General features: G+C 44.2%; 1 protein-coding gene across 1 annotated transcript in view; it reads left to right on the top strand.

Moving 5' to 3' along the window:
• Positions 1 to 11,138, top strand: part of RTCB (RNA 2',3'-cyclic phosphate and 5'-OH ligase) — an 11,964-nt gene extending 826 nt beyond the window's left edge. Inside the window, exons 4-12 of the mRNA XM_026052250.1 lie at positions 1,725 to 1,824; positions 3,144 to 3,300; positions 3,897 to 4,053; positions 4,985 to 5,144; positions 6,070 to 6,245; positions 6,768 to 6,956; positions 7,436 to 7,546; positions 8,384 to 8,503; positions 9,537 to 11,138. Coding sequence (XP_025908035.1) covers positions 1,725 to 1,824; positions 3,144 to 3,300; positions 3,897 to 4,053; positions 4,985 to 5,144; positions 6,070 to 6,245; positions 6,768 to 6,956; positions 7,436 to 7,546; positions 8,384 to 8,503; positions 9,537 to 9,644 — 1,278 coding nt within the window. The 3' untranslated portion in view covers positions 9,645 to 11,138. The remainder of the gene's footprint in view (positions 1 to 1,724; positions 1,825 to 3,143; positions 3,301 to 3,896; positions 4,054 to 4,984; positions 5,145 to 6,069; positions 6,246 to 6,767; positions 6,957 to 7,435; positions 7,547 to 8,383; positions 8,504 to 9,536) is intronic.
• The last annotated feature ends 9,612 nt before the right edge of the window (positions 11,139 to 20,750 follow it).

Raw genomic sequence — 20,750 nt, 5'->3', positions numbered from 1 at the left:
TTTTTTTTTTTTTTTTTTTGCTTTCTGTCATTAGAATTAACAAATTGTTACAGTTGTTATAGTTAACTCTACACTTATGTAGGTCTTGTGGCGATTTTTTTCCCCTCGTCAAATTGTGTCTTAATAGAGCAAATGAGAGTCAAAGAAAGTGAAAATGATGTTCTGTTACATTCTTCCTCGCTTTCAAAACATGTCCCTCCCTCCTATYTCTCTGTGAGGTTTGTTTCCTGGTGTTAGCAGGAGCTCTTCATTCAGCTCTTAGAGTCATGTTTGTGCCACAGGGATGGTAGGAGCCACGATAGTGGCCGCCTCCATAGCTCCCAAGCATTAAAAGCTTTTTTTTTTTTTTTTAAATAACTTTGCATCTTGGATATGGTGTGGAAAAAGTAGCCTAGAAACACTCCTTGGGTGGGGGAGAGGTTTGAAGGCGGCTGAGACTCCATTTTACCCTTTCTGTGTTGCTTTTAATGTGATCTTGTCATTTGCACTATAAACCTGATACTGGTAGTAAGCTTTCCTGTCTACTCAGCACTTTTTTCATTTGCCCCAAGTGCTTTGGAAATGAAGCTGGATAGCGTTTCAGGAAACTAAATAGAATGTGAAAGTGGGCTCTTTCATATCAGTGAGCTATATCAATATATAGCTCAGTCGATAAGTAACGATCACCCGGGTTTTTATTGCTTTTTTGGTTATTTGACAAAAGATCAGAATTTCTTACTGCAGTTAAAGGCTGCCTGTTATTTTGCTTTTAAGATATTTTAAAGTTAAACATTAAGTGAAATATTCTAAAAAAAGTTACATTATTTTAATGGTCAAGTAAAAAGGAGGTAAGAGAGAAGAACAACAACCTGTTTGAGTTGGTGCTACCAGGAGATACCCTTGGGATGGTAAGGGGAGGCGGAAACATCACATGATTCCCTGAAAAGGACTTTTTTGTGGTACTGCSTGACTAACAGTTAACACATAACTGAAAAGTTCAAATTTCTGACACTGTTCTGAGTGTTTGTTAAGAGATTGTGGTATCCTAATGTGAGTTTGTCRGGTTAGATGTATGTTGAGCTACTTGGTGCAGGAACATGCCCTTGCTTTCTTTAACTACTAGTAATATGAAAAAGATCAGTAAAAAGATTTTTTTAATAGAATAAAATGGTCTACTTGTTATCTGTTGCATGACTTTTTCTTGCCTACAGGGTGCAGTCTTTGATCAATGTTCTATTACACATCTGAAAATGGAAAATGCTGACATAATCTCATTCCATAGCGTTCAGCTCCTCCCTTGTTACATTGCACTACAGGGATGTTGTAGATTCCCCTAGATAAACTTGATAAAGACAACCTTATCCTCATTGCTCCAAGTTTGCATCCTGCTACTTGCAGGGTTATAAGGATTCTGAATCCAAACAAAGCTAGGCTGAAATTCAGTTTGATTTTAAGTTTCCTAGGTTTAGGTGTTCAACCTCCTGTTAAGATTTTTTGAAATCTGGTCAATGGAGGCAAGAATGTGACTCAGCTGACTTGTCCCTTGGTGTTTACTTCAGGGAGAGTGAACTGCTCTCTGCTTCCTTTGACTAAATTGGCCATACTTCCCTTAAAGGGCGTGTGTTTGGATACCTACCTGAGTTGTTTATCTGCATTTTCACCTCTGACAACCACTGTCACTAAGATGAATGTCTGTGCAGTCCAGAGTTTCATAAGACTTTAAAATGTGCTTCTTCCTCTTGCAGAGATCCATAGGCCTCCCAGATGTGCATTCAGGCTATGGATTTGCCATTGGCAACATGGCAGCCTTCGATATGAATGATCCCGAGGCAGTGGTGTCACCAGGTAAGGAGGTGACTGGACTTAATCTGCACTGAGGACAGGACTGACTTAATCTGCACTGAGGAATGTCTGTGGTGACTTCAGCACTTTTGGGGGATGCCAGATCTTTACAGTGATTTACAGTTCAGACTGGTTGGAAAAAAATGTATACATAGAAGTTAAAAGATCATTGCACCTGGATCCTTATTCTTTATGGAACCTGTAGTTGCAATTGAAAAAAAAATATCAGAACACTGCATACAGGGTTGTCCTTGTTAGTCTCGCTTGGAGATGTGATATCCTCAGTCAGTGAACTTGGGTTTGGCAAGGCAGATAAAGAATTGATTCTTTTTCTTCAACAAAACCTCTGCTTAGAATATTTCTACACTTTATTGAAAATGTATCCTTAATATTTCTGTCTTTTTTTAACAAACGCTCCAGATTTTCATGCTGGTGATGCTTGGGAGAGGCTTTTGCTCTTGTGGCTGATAGGTGTTTCAGGTTTACTCTAGGCAGTTTCAGTGTTCCCARGAGATTCAAACCCAGGGTCCCCTTAGTCTGGTAACGAGTCTCTGACACTGGYTAATATCAGTTGTTTTACTGGCAAAGTTGATGTAGTTGTGGGTTTTTTTTTTTATTTTTTATATACCAGGCCATGTTCTGCAGTCTTTTTTTTTTTCTTTTAATATGTAGAATTAGCATAAATGCTAAGCAATGTTTAGTGCCCATATAATAAACAGCAACTTACTATCTCTCTTAAGTATTTATTGCTGGGTTTAACTAGTTATTTCTGTTATTCCAGTGACGTTTCAGAAAGGACTAAATTTCAGGGRTTTGTTTCAGGGACTTGTTACCTGAGGAAGTTATGCTCAGATTTCCAGCACAAATCACTTCCCTTAGGCAGGAGAACAGGAACTACCTACCCACTTTTTTGTAAACCATGTGTACTCTACAGATGTGTCTTTTCTTTTGTCTTCATTCTTTTGTCCGCTTGCTGGAACAACTTGTAAAATGAAAGCTCTGAATCATACAGCTGTGTTTGCAGAGCATTTGCAGGAGAAACTAAAAAAATAGTTAAGAGTTTAACCATTTACTTTTTCTTCAGGACTACATTTTTGTCTGTCCTGGCATCTGAGGGCTTCATGTAACCTTATTAACATGAAGCTTGAAGCAGTTCTGCTTTATTCCCAATATTGTGTATACCCCAATATAGAGAAGGCATCAGATCTCAGTGTTTGGTATATGCTCCCTATCAGGAACCTTACTGAATGAAGATGAATGCAGCAAATGCTGCCATCAGCAAACTTTCCCTACTGATGCAGTGGCTTTTTCCACACTTCTAGGTGGTGTCGGGTTTGACATCAACTGTGGTGTCCGCTTACTACGTACAAATTTGGACGAAAGTGATGTACAGCCTGTGAAGGAGCAGCTTGCCCAGGCTATGTTTGACCACATCCCTGTCGGTGTGGGCTCCAAGGGTGTGATCCCTATGAATGCCAAGTAAGAGAATGACTTTATATGATAAGCAGAGGGTACCTCTGGTGTTTATTTTGAGGAAAGATTAATTAGTGGGAGACTTCAAGCAAGAAAAATTTGAAACCCTTTCCTGTTCTGTCTACACGTGTATTTCACTAGGAGAACTGGTATAACTGTTAAGACACAAAGTTAACATCTCTTTCCATCATTTAAAACTCCAAAATAACTGAGAGTTCTTAAAGTTTGTACTTCCTTTAGATTTCGTTAAATGTAGAGCTATTTTTTGGAAAGGGATGAGAGGGAGAGAGAAAAAGTAAGGTATCTGCCCACAAAAAGGGAAAAAGGAATAACCTATTCAGTGTTTTTTACCATGTTAATGCCTTTGTAAACATTACATAAAGTGGCAAGAAGCCAGACTTTTTATTAGAGAAGTTGGGATCCAATTATAAAATCAAAACAATTTAGGTTGGAAGGGATCTCATCCGAGCCCCTACTTAAGGGACAGTTAACTCTGAAGGTAGATCCAGCTACAAAGTTAGATGAGATTGCACAGGGCCAAATCGATTTGATGTTTGAATATTTCCAAGGATAACACGTACGTGGGTGTTTGATAATTCCAGGGATTTGGAAGAGGCTCTAGAAATGGGGGTTGACTGGTCTCTCCGGGAAGGCTATGCCTGGGCAGAGGACAAGGAGCACTGTGAGGAATATGGAAGAATGCTGCAGGCTGATCCCAACAAGGTTTCCTCGAGAGCAAAGAAGAGGGGCCTGCCTCAGGTAACGTTACCCTTCAGCAGGGCTGTGAGCACTCACAGGGTTCAAGTGTAAAAGACAACAGGGAGCTCTGTAATACTGTGTATTTTCTTGAAACTAGAGTTCACGTTTGCTGCCATTCCCTCATTCAGATAATGTTTTGTTGTTAAGAAACAATTAAATTGTTCTATAATTTTTTTTCCTTGTTAACTGACTGAACAAACAGCAGAGCAAGGAAGAATTTTAGATTGAATGTGACTAAGTCAGAACTTTGGATTGTGGTTCAAGGGTTGGACTCCAGTTCTGTAAATTGTCTTATTGCTCAGGTTGGGACATTTCTGAGAGTTGTACTAACACTGCTTCTTTTTTATGTTTTCTTGAGTTTTATGAGTTAAGATGTTGCAAGCAATTTACAGCATACTAACCTGAAAAGAATCTTATGTCCTAAATTTTTACATTCTCCTTGCAACTAAGTAATTTCCTGTTATGCATCTGAAAAAAAGATAGAGGCTTGGAAATTAAGTATCTTGATTTAGTCTGCTGGTAAGTTTTAAGAAATTGACTAAGAGGATGTTGTAACTTCTTCCTGGAATTCTAAACAAGTATATAAGACTACCTGTCTGCCTTGCCTGTGCAAATTGAAGATGTTTTCTTAATACTCTGTGCTTGTTGCCTCTTTYGACAAGGGCTGAATTGAAGAAGAAGAAAAAAGAAATGGCAACAGTCTGTATGTCCTGGTCCTTTATAAAAATAGTCAGAAATCTGATCAAACAGACTATGGTGATGCTATTGATTTGTTTCCTTTCGGTTTATCTGTCCTGTCCTATCCCTTCTTTTCTGGAAAAGCTTCTGTAAGACTAAAACCTTGCTGTAGTGATGTAATGTGCCCTGTTGCTTGCATCCCTCTGGTTCTGCTTCGTGCTCACGAGCACTGACGAGTGTGTTGTGATTGCAGCTGGGGACCCTGGGAGCAGGGAACCATTACGCCGAGATCCAGGTTGTGGATGACATTTACAACGAATAYGCAGCCAGGAAGATGGGCATTGACCACAAGGGGCAGGTGTGCGTGATGATCCACAGCGGCAGCAGGGGCTTGGGCCACCAGGTTGCCACAGGTAGGAGCCAACTCGTGGGAAGCACGTTCTTGTGTGGTCTTTTATTTGGCAGTGGACTCCAGCACTGAATGGCATTTTGTACAGTGTATTTGCTGATTCTGTTCTGAGCTGCCTTGGAAAGGGTTGTCTTGAGTTTTGCTTGCTCAAGCCTCTTACTGCAAAGTTTAAAATCAGTGTATTACTTGGTTTTGCTCTTGGAGAGTACTGATCTGGTGTTCCACCATGTGGTGATGTGGCAAGAGATAGCAGACTGATATTGGGACACAGAAATTCCATTTGGATATTAGAATTCTAATTTGCTTGTTTCTTCTTTTAACCATGAAGATGGTCCAATGTTAGAACAAGTTGCTTAGCCATATTGTAGAATATGCATCTGTGAAGATACTGAAACTTGACTGAGCAAGTCCTTGAGCAACCTGATCTAGTAAGAGATGCTCTGAGCAGGGGTTCAGACCTGAGGACTTCCAGAAGTCTCTTTCAAACTCAAGTATTCAGACAACAAGAAAGGATGGAGGTTTTCAATATATCTTCTATGTCAGTGGTTCTTTTTGTTTGCATTTGCATAGAAAGGTGAGGCCATAATGTCTGGTGTAATAAAGGGAGACAGAAAATGAAAAGAGTCTGTAAATTATTGGAGGACAAAAAGATGTTAAGTCTACAGTTTTTACTCTTAGACCCAAATGAAGTGCTCAGATTTTTTAGAGCATGTAACTAAGATGAACTGCTTTTYCCGAAGCAGAAAACGCCCAAAAGTGCACCCAAAGTCCTTAATTTTTCTTTCTAAAAATAATCTTGAGTGTCCTATTTGTAAACAACTGATGTGAATGTCAGCCAGATGAGTTCAGCTTCTAAAATATAGGTAATAAGTCCACATTTCATTACATAAGTCGAAACAATATTAAGTGGTATAATGTTTATTTCCCAGATGCACTGGTGGCTATGGAAAAAGCTATGAAACGGGACAAAATCATAGTAAACGATCGCCAGCTGGCGTGTGCCAGGATTGCCTCTGCAGAAGGGCAGGATTACCTGAAGGGAATGGCAGCTGCTGGGAACTATGCTTGGGTCAATCGCTCCTCTATGACTTTCTTAACAAGACAGGTAGGAGCAGAGCTCTCTGAAAATGCTTGTAGTACTTGTATAAATGTCCTGTTTTGTCATAGACACATGAAAAATGCAGTAGCTGTAGTATTAAATATAACTTTCACTTTTGTGCTTCTTTAAGTTGTGTTTGCTGAACTGACTTGCATAAAGCTGTGGAGATCGCAGTCAATCTAGAACTTCTCAGTACCCATGAATTGCRCTTCTGGAAACCACTAAAACACTTGCAAAAATACTACCTCAAAGTAAAAGAACAGGATGCAAGAATACTGTTTTTTACCAGATAATTTGCTCAGTGCAGCCCAATTTCAAGGCCCTCAGTAGGTTTTTTTCACTTCCTTCCTTGCTGAATGTCCCCAAGGTTTTTTTATATGTAACATCAAGTGTTCAAGTTATTGGCGTTTCACTAAAATATTTCCAAGCAAATGCATTGCTTTCAGTTCCTAAAAGGGTTAGAAATCTTCCACATCTRGACAGCAAATGTATCTTCGTATTTTAAGTCCCGCTTTGCTCCCTCTCCAGGCGTTTGCCAAAGTGTTCAACACTACCCCAGATGACCTCGATATGCACGTTATCTATGATGTTTCTCACAACATTGCCAAAGTGGAGCAGCACGTAGTGGATGGAAAAGAGCGGACGCTGCTGGTGCACAGGAAGGGATCCACCAGGGCCTTCCCTCCTCACCATCCCCTTATTGCTGTGGATTATCAAGTAAGTCTAACTGTGGAAGAGAAAGATCAGAAGATGCTTTTGGGCGAATGAGCAGTTTCAGGGTTGCTAACAGATCTCACTGCTGTGGGTTCCTCTTTTGAACCAATAGCAGTGGAATACTCATGAGGTGCAGTGTTCTGCTTGTCTGTGTATTAAATTTTTGGGAAGCTGAGTTTCCTCTGCTCCTGCACATGCAGAGCAGCTGGAAGATCACAAATGAAAAAGGAGGGTTTCATAATTAGGGCAAGCTGCAGTCATTTTCCATGTCTCTTGGCCACAAGTCTTTTCCTGTGTTGGTCAACATCCTTCAGTTCAGKTCTCCAGAATCCTTGATACTGGGCACCTAAGGCGAGTAGGGATGCTCTGAGAGCATGTGAACCTGCTCTCCTTTTCCTGGAGATGCACTTTGCCTCGGGTGTTTGTTAAGAAAGTGTTTTACAGACTTCTTCTCTTCAATGAAAGCTGTTTTTCATCCGCAGCTGACTGGGCAGCCTGTGCTGATTGGCGGGACCATGGGCACCTGTAGCTATGTCCTTACTGGCACGGAGCAAGGCATGACCGAGACCTTCGGAACGACTTGTCACGGAGCTGTAAGTTAAATCCCTTCAGGGACAGCTTGGATTGGGATTGGTATCCAAAAAACACAGTTCAAAACAAGGTTGTTGATCATCTGGTGCATGGTTTAACCAGTAGTGGAAGTACAGTAGCCAGGAGAAATATCAGGCCAGGAGTCTTCTTTTTGGTCCCTCACTGATTAGTTTTGACCACTCCAGTGGAAAAATTATGGGATGCTTCCTTATATAAGGCACAGGTTAGGATGGAGAYCTGGAGGATGATGAAATCTATTGTCTCCCCTCTTATTTGCAACATGAGATAAGCATTTTTGAGGAAGAGAAATAGTTCCCAAATTCTTCAGTAAAACTGGACTGTAAATGTTGTCTGACAAGTGTTTTGGGTAAAAAGAGACTTGCAGAGTCTCACGTTAGGCCTATGGAACTTTCCAGGTCATCATACCAGATAGGCAGTTGTGCAGGAGACATGATCTAAAGTCTAAATTCACACCAGATTTTTTGGCTTACTATGATGTGCCTCAAACTATGCTGCATTAACTTTTAGTATAAATTGACTTTTGAACATGTGCTGGATGCAGCAACAGGTGTTGAACTTCACTGAAGAATATTCCAGGAAGGTTCTCAGGAATCTACCTCCTGTGAGCACATGCCACAACTTGCAGTAGTAGTTCTAACAAGTTTTCTTTATTTCATTCAAGATACTTGGGAATGTGGCTTGWCTGTGCGTATTTCTTAGATTGATTTTATTGTTTTGTTTCCTTTAGCACTAAAGAATCCTGACTTTCCCCCCTTTCTTCCCCAACTCTAACGCCCTAGGGCTACAATAAACAGAACTAACTTAAAACTCTTSTCTAGGGTCGTGCCCTGTCTCGAGCCAAATCTCGTCGTAACTTGGACTTCCAGGATGTGTTGGACAAGCTGGCTGACATGGGCATTGCCATCCGTGTTGCATCTCCCAAGCTGGTTATGGAAGAAGTGAGTTCAGTGCTTTGTCTGAGAGGGGAGAGGGGGTCTTGACCAAATGATCCTGATGTGATTCTTAGCAGTGTTGAGTTATCCTTGGTACGCTAAATGTACAGCTTCTGTGATTCCTTAAAGAGCTTCTCCCTTTTCTGGAAAATAATGTCACGTTTTCCCTGTCACCCAAATCCTGCTGTAAAGATGTGTGTGTGACAGGTTTGGAAGGGAATGCTGTGGTTTTGGTAGTGTGGGTTATTTTCTTTGTTATTTTTTTCCTTCTACCTTATGATAGGGGTAATTTATTCTTTATGCTGGTAAGACCTCACAAAAGAGCATAAAAAAAAATGCTAGGTTTTGTAGATTCACTTTCTCGTGTGATCTCACAGCTTTAAATTCACTGTAATCTGTAGCTGCAATTAGCAATGTATGASAGAGCACTCCTAAGACCTGGAACATTGACTTCTGCTTCTTCAGTAGTAACGTCATGGAATGCATTCATGCTCACAGACTCACTCATAGAAGTGTGCTAATCATTTTTAACTATGCTCTTACRGCTTTTGGTATTGTACAAACATGTTCACTGCATTAAAATCTCTATTAAGAGAAGCTTCCTTGTCAGAATGCTGGAGGCAGAAGCTCCAAAGTGCAACCCCACAGCCAGTCAAAAAGAGGCTGTGAAGATCTTTAAGGCTGCCTCCTGTAAGGAGAAATTTGGAGTGATTTCCTGCCAGATACTGAGGCCTTCCATTCTCTCCTGTTGGTGGGTTGGATTGTCTGAGCGTACTAGAAAAACTAAGCCACAATAGCAGCATTTTCTGGAATATTGTGGAATTTTACTTGTAAAACTAAGCATCTGACTCTTAGCTGTGAAAAATTGCTGAGATTGTCAGTTGTCTTCCCAGTTATCTTCCTCTTCCTTTTTGACCCTCAGTTTATATTCTACATAGAAAAGAAAGGATATCAAAAGCCTTCATCTAACTTCCTGTTGCTCTGTAATGTTTATAGCTTTATATTTTTTYYTTTTTTCTCTCCCTTTTCCCCTTTCTAGGCACCAGAGTCTTACAAGAATGTGACAGATGTGGTTAACACCTGCCATGCAGCTGGCATCAGCAAGAAAGCCATTAAATTGAGACCTATCGCTGTTATTAAAGGCTAGGAACTGACAAGGCTGCGGACACCTACTGACATCTCCAGGGCTCCCACAAAACTAACTAGAATCTTCCCACGCCTCTTGAACTCCGTAGGATACTCAGATACCAACCATGTCCATGTCCCACAAATACAGGCAATTAAGGGTGCCCTTCTCTTTAACYGCTCCTAGAGAAAATTAATGCCCCCTCTCCACTTTCATTTTTTTATGATGCTCTTTTCTTATGTTGAAAGAGCAAAAAGCAGTTCTGGTTTTATACGCAGTCCTTTACCGAGCTGTGCCTSGTGATCCCGCTGGTGGGATTTCAGATTTATTTGAAATGCCACCAGTTGCTCTGTTGCACCTCCCTGAGCAAGGAGGGTGCACGAACCAAGGGCCTGCAACTCCTGCACACAGAGCTACTCTGGCTGCAGGATACAGCACTTCTGGGCAGGGAGAGGTGTCCCTCATTGCAGATGGTTCTGTGCATGGTCTGCATTACTGCAAGTATTGTGGTAATTGAGTAGGACAGTCCAAGTTGGGAGAGGTCTCCCAGTTGAGAGGGATAGCGAGACTTGAGGCAGAGCCCTCTCCTCCTCTGCTCCTTGTCCCCTTTAACACTTAATCACCTGCTGTATTGGTGCAGTACAGAAAGGGCTCCACAGAAGCTTGTGGAAATGCAAGTAGGATTGAATATGTAGCTTCGAAAGAGTTGTGTTTGCCCTGTAAAAAGTTGTGACTTTACAACTGCTAGAGCTGTGTTAATCTGACATCTTGCAAAGGCCTAAGCATTGAGAAGTTGCTTCAGGTACTGCTCACTGTGCCCTGCAGCACTCTCTTTTGAGTCCAGGTGTGAGGAGAGGCCCTCTGTGGTTTGACTGCTCTCAGCCAATTACTTTTCTTCCATGTTCTTTAATTTAGACTGGAGGGGGGAGTGCTGCCCATCAGATTTGGAGTATGTGGGGGAGCTAATAAATAAAATGGGAAGATAGGTGTTGCAGGGTGTCTGTGTCATGTTATATTATGTTACCATCATGTCTGTTGTCCTGTCGTGTGTGCACCACATACTTTTAACTCCTGGTTTATCTTAGCTGCCAGGGGCATGAAGCTCAGCTGCAAGCCTGTGTGTGGACACAAGAGGGCGGGCACGGGAAAATAAAACCTGAAAGCAAGAAAGTTGTAATGTGACCTGGCCAAGGACTCGTGCAAAAGTGCTTGGGGTGATGGATACTGATTGATAGGCTTGACGGACAGGAACCTTTCTGGGGAAGCATCATTTCAGGTCTAGCATCTTCATAAAAAACCTGTTGAGTTTCAAATACATAATGACACTTTACAGTTACAATCACTTTTATTGGTCTCCTGAGTCCAAAAAAATACACTGTTAAGGGCTTTAGAAGCAGTGCAGATTGTAATAGGAATTGCTATGACTACTGCTAGATCTGACTTTAAGGTGACTCTATCTTAATTTCTTCTGCTCTCTTAGTAGGACTGTTTCAGATCCTGATCTCTGAGGTCTGAGTTGAACTTTCTAAATTTCATCAAAGATCATTTCATTTAAAAATGTGCTTATGGAACCAGTRACTGAAACACAAAATGTTCATCTCAGTCCTATGCAGGACTATTAATTACATTTACCCTTTGTATGTCAATAAATACTGCAGATTTTCTGGTGTAGGATGCAAGGCAGCTCTTAAAACATTTTTATTTAAATAAAGGGTGGTTCTRAAGCAGTTCCCCTTACAACTTCTACGCATCGTTGCAATTATGATAGTAATAAGCACGTTCCAGTTTCTTAAAATGATAAATCTCTGTATCACATAGGTGCTGTCTTATATGCATGCARTTTCCTCTGAACATTAGCTCTTAGGTATTAGCATTCATGAATGCAGTAAGTGCTGACCATTTTTGTTTCCGGTGGCCAAGCTGGTACTGGTTTGGGGTATATTTTGCGCAGTAGAGAAGTGGGTGCTGGTTTCCTACCTCACTTGTCCCCAGAGAAGTAGGTAAAACATGTAATACGTTGCTCAGTTCTGTTACCAGCTGTAYAAATTTTGAGGTAAAGCAAAACCCAGGATTTAAACGGGGATGGTGTTCCAGTTGAAGCTTTTCCATATTCTGTSAATAGAACTGTGCAATGGCTTTTACAGCCATATTTAAAAATAATAATTGGGATAAGTCATATAGATAAGGGAGGAAGCATTAAAATCCATATGCTGAAATCCTGGAAAGTCTGTAGACAAGTGTCTTGGCCCTACCAAACAGCCCCTGTGATTATTGAAGCCATTTCAGGTCCCAGGGAGTGTTACTGTGAACTCAGAAGTATTTGAAGTATGGTAGGCTTCCCTCCTTTCCCCAAAAGAATAACAAAGCATTGATGGAAATACATTCATACATATATATGGGGGTGTGTGTGTGTGTGTGTGTGTGTGTGTGTGTATATATATATATACACACATGTATAATTTCTTTTGAAACTTCACATTTTTCTTCTGTAGGAGGCCATAGTTCGATATGGGTTTACACCCTGCCCCTGGAGCTGTTGGGTGGCAGTGTCTATGAGCAGGCATTCCTATATTTCATGCCCAGCCACAGTTGATTCAGTTGTCCTGGGCATGGCAGCAGCAGGTTGCACGGCTGTGGGAATTACACAGGGTTTTCCATTTTGTTGGCCTTCAGTCGGTCCCACAAAATCAGTGCTTGGTTGTGGCACCATCTGAGAGCAAGCAGGTGGCTGTGTTCATGTTACTCGGTGCCAGAGCCCTGTGTGGTTTACCCTAAGGGCTGGTCTTGCTGGCACGCGGCTCTTGTGCCCGTAGGCAGCAGAGGCCCCCGGCTGGGCTCGTTGCTCCGGTGGCACCTTCCCGTGCGCTCGCAGGCCTCGCCGCGGGGCCGGGCGCCTCCCTGTGCCACAGGGACCTGTCCCCTTGTGCCCGTCACTGCTTGCGCGGACGGGGGAGCCTCTGCCAGGGTGGAGGGCAGAGCTCCCCGCGCGCGCGGCCTCCTCCGCCGCCGGTGGTCCCGGGGCGGCCGCGCGGAGCCAGGGATCTCTGACACATCTCTGGCGCAGGCGGCCGGGCCTCTCCTCCCCTCGCCTTTGTTCCTCGCAAACATAAACACTCTTAACTGGCCTCTTCGCTTCCCTCTCCAACCCCCGAGCCTTCAAAGCGAGCCGGCAAAGCAATATCCCTCCCGCGGCRTGTGCCAACACGCTCCCCGGCTTTTTCGCAGGGAAGATTTCAATTAAGCGGCGGGCCCTGCCTTGAGCTGGCATTCGCTTTGCGCTTCGTGGTTTTGAGTGTGAGTGTTCCAGGTTCCTCCCCAGAGCACTGGGAGCGGGTGGGAAATGAGCAGGAGCTTCCCAGCTCCACAGACAGCGTCTGCGGCAGGTGCTCCATCCCTCCCGCCACAGGAATTGGGCTCCTTGGACACCGTCAAGCTAATGCCGGGCCTGGGCCGCTGCCTGCAGGGACGCGGAGCGCGTCCCCTTATCGCTGCGTGCTCCTTCCCAAAGGTTCGACTTCAGTTTGGGTTGTTTATAAAACTCAGAAACCAAAATAATCACCCGACTTAATTGCAGAGATTAAGGCAAGGAAAGGGAAATGGAGCCTTTTGCCAGCATCTAATCTCACRTTTACTAGTTTAGCAAAAGCAAGAGCAGGGGGAACTGCCCTTGCTGATCTGGTGCAGCGCTTGGATCAGCCTCAGCTGGAGTCTTTTCCTAAACAGAGGGGCTATGAAGCCTGGATTATTTCTTCTCTGCTCCCCTGCCCCTAAGTGAGCTGTAGCCTACACAGTGCTTTCTGTCTGGGCTTGGATGTGCCCAGCACACAGGAACATGACCCAAATATTCACCACGTTGTCCTTATGCTGCAGTTGGAGAAGTGCTTTTCTCCTCTTCCTCTCCTGCCTCTGTGGCTGAGGAAGCGGAGGGACCAGCCCCTTTCCTCCCTGCACAAGCCATGCTTTGGGTTCAGGAATCGAGGYTTTTCTCTTCTCCATCCAAGCGAGTGTGCGGCGGGAAGTCAGGCTMTCTGCTCTCCCCCTTTTGAAGCACAGACTTGGGGAACCTGTTCCTGGTGCCACGAGCCCAGAAAAGGGCTAGAGAGGGCGGGAGCCGGTGGGAGCCCAAGACGAGGGAGAGGTGCAGCTCCTGGAGGCGAAGATGCGGGTGTAGGTGTGTGCGCAATGAGGTCCAAACCATATTGCATTAGAGCAGCAGCTTATTGCTTGAGTCAATTAAATAATAGGAGATTATCTAACCTGAGCGCATTAGCAGCAAAGATTTGCCTGGTAAGACCAGTTGGCTGCCAGCAGTTGAGCACATGTGCTGCAGGACTGGGRCTTCTGACAAATTTGGAGGGAGAAAATGAGAAAAATGAAAAGCAAGCAAATACAGTACTAGCACCCCAACCTGCATCTACCCCAGCCTGCTGCTTTTCACCTCACTTGGTGTGTGGTCCCATGTGAGCAAGACGTAGCAGCAACACAAAAGCAGYCGTGCTGCTGGCTCCCGAAGAGCAGCTCCTCACGGTGCCCGAGACCAGCTGCCAAGCAGGGGAAAGGGAAGAGCTCAACAAGCCACCAGAACATAACCAGACTTGTTAACTCTCAGATGCTTTGGTCCCTGGGCTGTTTATCTGCCAAACCTGTCTGCCCGTGCYACAAACTCTATCATGGCTTTCTGGACACCTGTGGAGAGCTGGATCCCTGCTGGGAAGTGACCAGGAGCCATCAGGGTTGCAGTATGCAGGTCTTGGATGCCAGCTCTGGGCTGTCTTTGTATTTCAGGCATCAGACAGGAGGCTTCATATCRTACTGCTAATAATAGCTACATCTCATATCTTTTTAGAATTCCAGGCAGAACATAAAGGTGAGTTTCCCTGCTCACAAAACACCTTGTTGATAAATCACCTGGTTGGCATCTCTTGGCATTTGAGAATTGTAACCTATTTATGCTTTTAATCTTTTTAAAAAAGATAGTGGGTTATTTTGTTTTGGACTAATGCTTATTATTGTTGGGCTGTAAATTTGTGGCATTCACAGACAACTTATCAAGCTTTAACATCACAGATGGAGCGATCGGTTCCTCCACTGTTTCCCTGCCAAACCCTTAACCACTTCTTGGATCACGAAGAAAAAAAATATTGTAAATTACTTTTTCCCTGGAAGGCATTTATGTTGTAACTGTTGCTGCAGGGATTTTCTCCGTTACCTCATGTACAATTTCTTTTTAATCAGGCAGATGAAAAAGAAAAAGAAAAAGAAAAAGAAAAAGAAAAAGAAAAAGAAAAAGAAAAAGAAAAAGAAAAAGAAAAAAGAGAGAAAGAAAGACAAAGGAAAACATGACAAGCACTTTCTTCTCAATTTAGGCTGTGCATTTTGAGTATATCACAGAAAGGATTTTGTCCATCTCCATCCTGCCATAAGCCTATGCATGTCTGCATGGAGGATGATCATTTCTCTCATCTGCTTCAGAGAGGGCAGGGGTGGCTGTTGGTGCTGGGATGGCTTCGTGCCAGCCAGACGGGATCACAGAGGGGAAAGCAGGGAGGGAAATCCCTGCCCTTACCAGAGGCTTCCTCTCCCTGCACTTAGAGTGCCAGGAGCTACACGTTGCTCTGGAAGGAGATCCTCTCTCCTTTTCCCTGCATCCCAATCTTTCTCATTCCCAGAACTCCAGATGATCTTGGCAAGAATTAAGAAATCTTTTTAGTTCAGAAAGGACATGCTGCTGCTGGCTGCTTTTACTGCCAAACCCCATCAGCTCTTCCATTAATGATCAGTGTATGAAGAAAAGGTTTTATCTTAACAGAAACATGAAACCTTGTTTGTGAGACAAATATTTGTTTCCTTGTCTCCTGGGCAGGAATTCAAACTATTTTATGGTTATCAACAGCAGTGAAGAACACCATTGCTGTCTTCTTTCCTCCTTGTTCCTCTGATAGAAAGTGAATCCTCTGTCACAGAGCAATTCCTGGAGAGGAAAATTTTAGGTATAAGACTGAGGCAAGAAATGTGTAAATGAGGCACTTAGGGACATGGTTTAGCAGGCATGGTGGTGATGGGTTTACAGTTGAATTTGATGATCTTGGAGATCTTTTTCAACTTGCCAAACTTGCACCAAATACTAAACTATGATGCATCTTGGTACCCTATCCACAAATGGAGACAATCACTTTCTTTCCTTTCACACCTTATCTGTGTTTCCTACTTGCATGCCAGTCTCTGATTCAGGGACCACCTCTTCCTCTGCCTATCTGTGCAATGCTGAGCACAGAGATATCTGTCTCCAGACCTTGGCCGGTCTTCTGCTCAGCGCCAGCCTTGCGAGCACGGCAGCCCTGAGCCTCGTCGTGCAACTGTTGGGGGAAACAGGTTCAGTCCTTTGGAAACTAAATTGAGAGCAGAAAATCTTGTAAACTGGACAAAGTTTCAAATATTCACTGAAGAATGTAGAAAATATTTCCACAGTGTTCTGGCTACAAAGTAGGCCGTCTGAGGCAGACCCTCACCTCGGGTTCAGTGCTGGAGAGATGCCTCAATTSCCTTGTGTTTTGTGGATACGGGACCCAGACTTGTGTGAACCCCTAACATAGCACTTYGCTTTTGCCCTCAACAAGCATTCCTGTTGAAGGGCAGAAGCTGGAGGAAGGCTAGGCTGGTGGTGGGGAATTTCAGGCTATCTCTTGTCTCCATATGAGGCGAGTGAAGGTTGGCACACCTGCATGGCCTACAAAACTTCACACAGAGTGGATCTATCTATGTGCAACCTCAACTTCTCTTTGCAAGAGAAAGTCACAGCATGAGAGGAGGCTGAAAGCAGCAGAGGGATTAAGCAAAGACAAGGAGTACTGGGAGGGCAGCCTGGGAGACCCAAGCTGTCCCCTGTGACCAGCAGTACACTGTGTGCAATGCTCAGGGGCTGACTGAGCTGCTGGGGAGTTACTGTTGCTCAAGCAAGTGCCCTTGGCCTTGGATGAGGCCAAGAGCAAGTTAGGTCAACAAGGAACAAGGGAGAAACAGGAGCTGCCAGTCCAAAGCAAAACCCAGAAACCACAGACCACTGATTGCTGAATTTCTTTCATTTCCTCAGTGGTGATTCCCCTACCACTTGCATTTCCAGGCTCATGACCCTGCTTGAGGGTTTGATGCCTAGTTCGTGAACTGCTGCTGTGAGTCATGTGCTTAGAAAGAGCTGTGTCCAGCAGAGCTGAACTGAATGAAGCTCTGTACTGGAAAGCAGTGTGACAGCAACACCCCAGTGCCTCACATGCATTGAGTGAGTGAGCTGAGCATGCCAGCTGAGCCCCCTTGGTGGGTGCAGGACAGACACGGGCAGCAGGGAATCACCAACTACTCTTCTGCTTGTAAAATTGTCTGGTTTGATCTTCACTCTAGTCCAGGGTCAGATATGGTGTCATTTTGAACCACTAATATCAATGCTACTGCTCTACCATTGATGCTGAGGGAAAGCAAATCCAGACAGACTCATAATTTAACTAGTCCTAGCATTAATGCAGGCCTACAGAGATAGGGAAATCTTCTAAGGAAATCCCCAGCATACTTCTATAAGCCTGCATCATCAGAGACCAAGTTTGCTTGGAGCAGGAGGATCAGGAAGCGGGGCTTAGGGCATCCTGGAGGACCAGAGCTCTTCTTTATCTGGGCAGCTTTTGTACGTGAAACATTTTAGAGAAGTTTTTGAGTATCTTCATCTGTGCAGATAGCAAATGCTCTTGGAGGACTTGTCCTTAATGTCATAGTATTAGGTCTAAATTACGCATAACTTGCAAATGGAACATCTAGTGTGGAAAAGATTTGGCTGGGACAGATAGTGAGCTTTAAAGCAAAAATCTGACTGAATAAAAATGCATCTAAAATACACTAAGAGAAAATAACCAGGTAGAAGTTCCTGGTGTGCCCAATTCCCTTTGCACAAAAGGATTCAAGCTGTGTTAAAGAAAGTCTTAAGCAGAGAGGATTCCTCCAAGAGCATAAAACAACTCCCTCTGGCCACGCTCCCAGTGAAGGCAATTTTCCAGAGTGAGCTGGGATGGAGCTGGCTGATTATTTTTCAGGCTTTTTATCTTTTTTTTTTTTTTTTTTTTCTGATAGAACATATTTGCATCATCTAGAACATCTGTAAATTCACATGTCAAATGCATCAAATTATTTAGTCTGCAAAGAGAGAAAGGAGAATGAATTGGAAAAGGGGAAAGTGATCAATTTTGACATTTTCAGCAGCAAACATTTCAATGATTTGTTTCAGAATGCTGKTTTTTTGTTTGTTTGTTTCAGTTTAGTTTGTAAAAGTCTTAAAAAAAATCCTGAGATCCAACCAAAACATTGCACTTCAGGSAGGAAAAAATTTAAGGGAGCTTTTTGGTTCTAGCGGGAAAACAAAAGAAAAACAAATCTTTTTGGATCAACCAGAAATAGTTTTTCTTTTCCAGTTCCTTTTGTTTACCAGGGAATCAGGAAATTAATGCTGCACTAGAGTGGGCGAGAAGAGCCCTGAGGCGTCCCCAGCTTTCACACAGGGGCTGAGTCAGCAGCCAGCCGGGGTGAGAAATGGTCCACGTCCTCCTTGAGAGCGGATGGGACCAYTTTGAGGAGCCCAAGCGCTGGTGCCTGCGCCTCCTTCCCTCTGCCCTCGCCACCGCCGCGCGTGTCCGCCTTCCTCTGAGCGCGAGGGAAATTCCAGCCTCCATGGCACTGCGGATGAAAGGCTCCCTTCTGTTTTGTGTTCCAGCCGTGTTTCACAGCACGGGCTTTTCAACAGGCCCACCTCCCCCTTCTTTGGTGACTCATCCAAAGAATTTTAATCTCCAAGGTTTGTCTGTAGTTGTAAAATATAATGCCGATGGAGCTGGGCTTATTTATCCTCAAGCCATGAAACTGTTGTCAGGAGAAATTGATACACACTACTGAAAGGGAAAAAAAAAAATGCTGCTGCTGGGGAGGATTTGACTTGAACATGGCTTTGAATTCTCAGCACTTCAAATGGAAATTTCCCTTTTTGAAGTGGATCCGTTTTCATCTTCGCTCCTTTCTTTTCTTTCAAGCGATGGAGCTAGAACTTGGAGGTTCCGTTTGCTGTTCCTGCTGCTGCCCGTGTCTGCAGCACGTTGGCAGAGCTGGCAGGGGCGCTCCAGTCAGGTTTCCAGCAGCATCARCCCGCACATCCCACCCGCAGCGCTCCCCCTTCCTGCTCCCGCAGGCCGCRCTCAGCTTTGCCCAGCTGCCGGCGCATCCCCGTTGGCGTAGGAGGCTTGGAGAGGCTGGAGGAGGCAGGTAGCGGTGGAGGRGGCAGCAGGGAAAGGTGCCCTGCGAGGCCGCTCAGGCCTCTTGTTGTGTTTGGACTCCACCTCCAGCTGGGTGGGGTGGGTTAGTCCGGCTTTAGACGGCCAAAGAGCCTTTTGCAAAAGCCGTGGCTCTGCGCGGCTTCTGGACGAGGCGGTGGGGATATCACCCTTCGGCGGGCGCTGTGAGTGCTGACCTTCCCACGGGCCTTCAGGCTTTGGTCCTGTCCTCGTTCTCACTTCACAAGTGCCTCRGGGGCCCAGGCTTGTTGCTGCTTCCGCACTCCTGGCATTGCCCTGCAAACTTGGCTTAGGGGCACCACAGAGGCACATATTGATACACATCTCAAGGCTACTTCAATCTCCTCTCCTTGTGGGCAAGCAAGATCTGCCACTGAAGAGTCACTCCTGCCCAAACTATTCCTTGGTCTTCCATTCGCAAGCCTCCATGTTTTTCTACAAGGGCATTTGGGCCCAGCACAAATATAAACCACTTACTGTGCCAAGTACTGTTGTGTTTGTGTCTTTTTCCCTCCTGACTCATGCCAGTGTGTTTCCACCTCCTGGCAAGCTGGTTTGAGAAGAATACAGATGTGCAGCTGTCTATGGAGCCTTCTGCTTTTCCATTTCATGTTTCCAAATGAAGAGACAATATCTGTCCAGGCACACACCTGTAAAGAAGTGGGCTATGTTACAGGTGCTCACGGTAAGGAGGAACAAAAGGTGGAACTCTTCCCCTGTTTTTCCCAGACCAGAGACATCTACATTTTGCTTTCTCTCTGGCTTCAGATAGACGGAGGAAGCAGTTGAGGCTCTTAGTGCATCAATTTCAGGTCTTAATTGGTTAAATTTCATGGGAGTTTGCAGTAGTGTGGCTACAAAGCCCTGTCAAGGGAATTTTTTTGAAGGAGGTTGGAAGTTCATAGCTTCATAGTTGAAGCTATGGAAGAATAGAAGACTTGTGCTCTGTACAGTGAGAGGTCAGAGCTAGAGGACCAGGAGGGAAGGAATCAGAGAATCTTAGAATGCTTAAGGTTGGAAGGGACCTCAGAGGTCATCTAGTCCAACCCCCCTGCTCACGCAGGGTCACCCAGAGCASGTGGCACAGGGCTGCATCCAAGCAGGTTTTAAAGATCTCCAAGGAAGGAGACTCCACAACCTCTCTGGGCAGCCTGTTCCAGGGCTCTGTCACCCTCACTGTTAATAAATGTTTTCTTAAGTTCCTGTAGAACTTTTGGTGCTGATCAACCATCACAGCACCATAAAGAATATCTTTCAGATAAGCCTCCCTAACCCATTAAACCCAATGAAGAGACCTTCACTAACACAAGCAGGAGATGGATCAGACTCTTATCCATCATTCAAAGATATTGATTTCCATCTATCCCCCTTGATGGCCTTTAAAGCTGGGCTGGCCTAGCAGCTGCTGACTTTTCATCCCACAGACCTGCCCCAGCACCCATCCAGCCCTGGGCACAAAGGATTTGTCCACCTGAACACAGAGCAAGGCCTGGGTACTCCAGATCAAATCACAGGATCTTCCTTTTCCTTCAAAGACATCTAAAGCACCCTGTCTAAAAGAAGCAGATCAAACATGTAAATTTGAACTGAGATTAATTAGACACTTGCAACTGGAGGAAAAAGGGAGGGGGAAAAAAAAGCTATTAAGGTTTGTCTGCATTAACTATGCCCGTGGGGGTGTTTCTTTGTCTTTGTATGTGGTGATACACCACGAGATATTAGATCTAGTTCCACCAGATCTCTTGAAAGCCTTAAAGGCTTCAGGAAACTATAATACATTTCAGCAGGAGGTAGACAGAGAGAAGGG

This window comes from Nothoprocta perdicaria, unplaced genomic scaffold (assembly GCF_003342845.1).
Source record: "Nothoprocta perdicaria isolate Ctin4 unplaced genomic scaffold, notPer1 scaffold_86, whole genome shotgun sequence".
Classification (NCBI taxonomy): Eukaryota; Metazoa; Chordata; class Aves; order Tinamiformes; family Tinamidae; genus Nothoprocta; species Nothoprocta perdicaria.
This window is presented reverse-complemented; position numbering and strand designations above follow the sequence as displayed.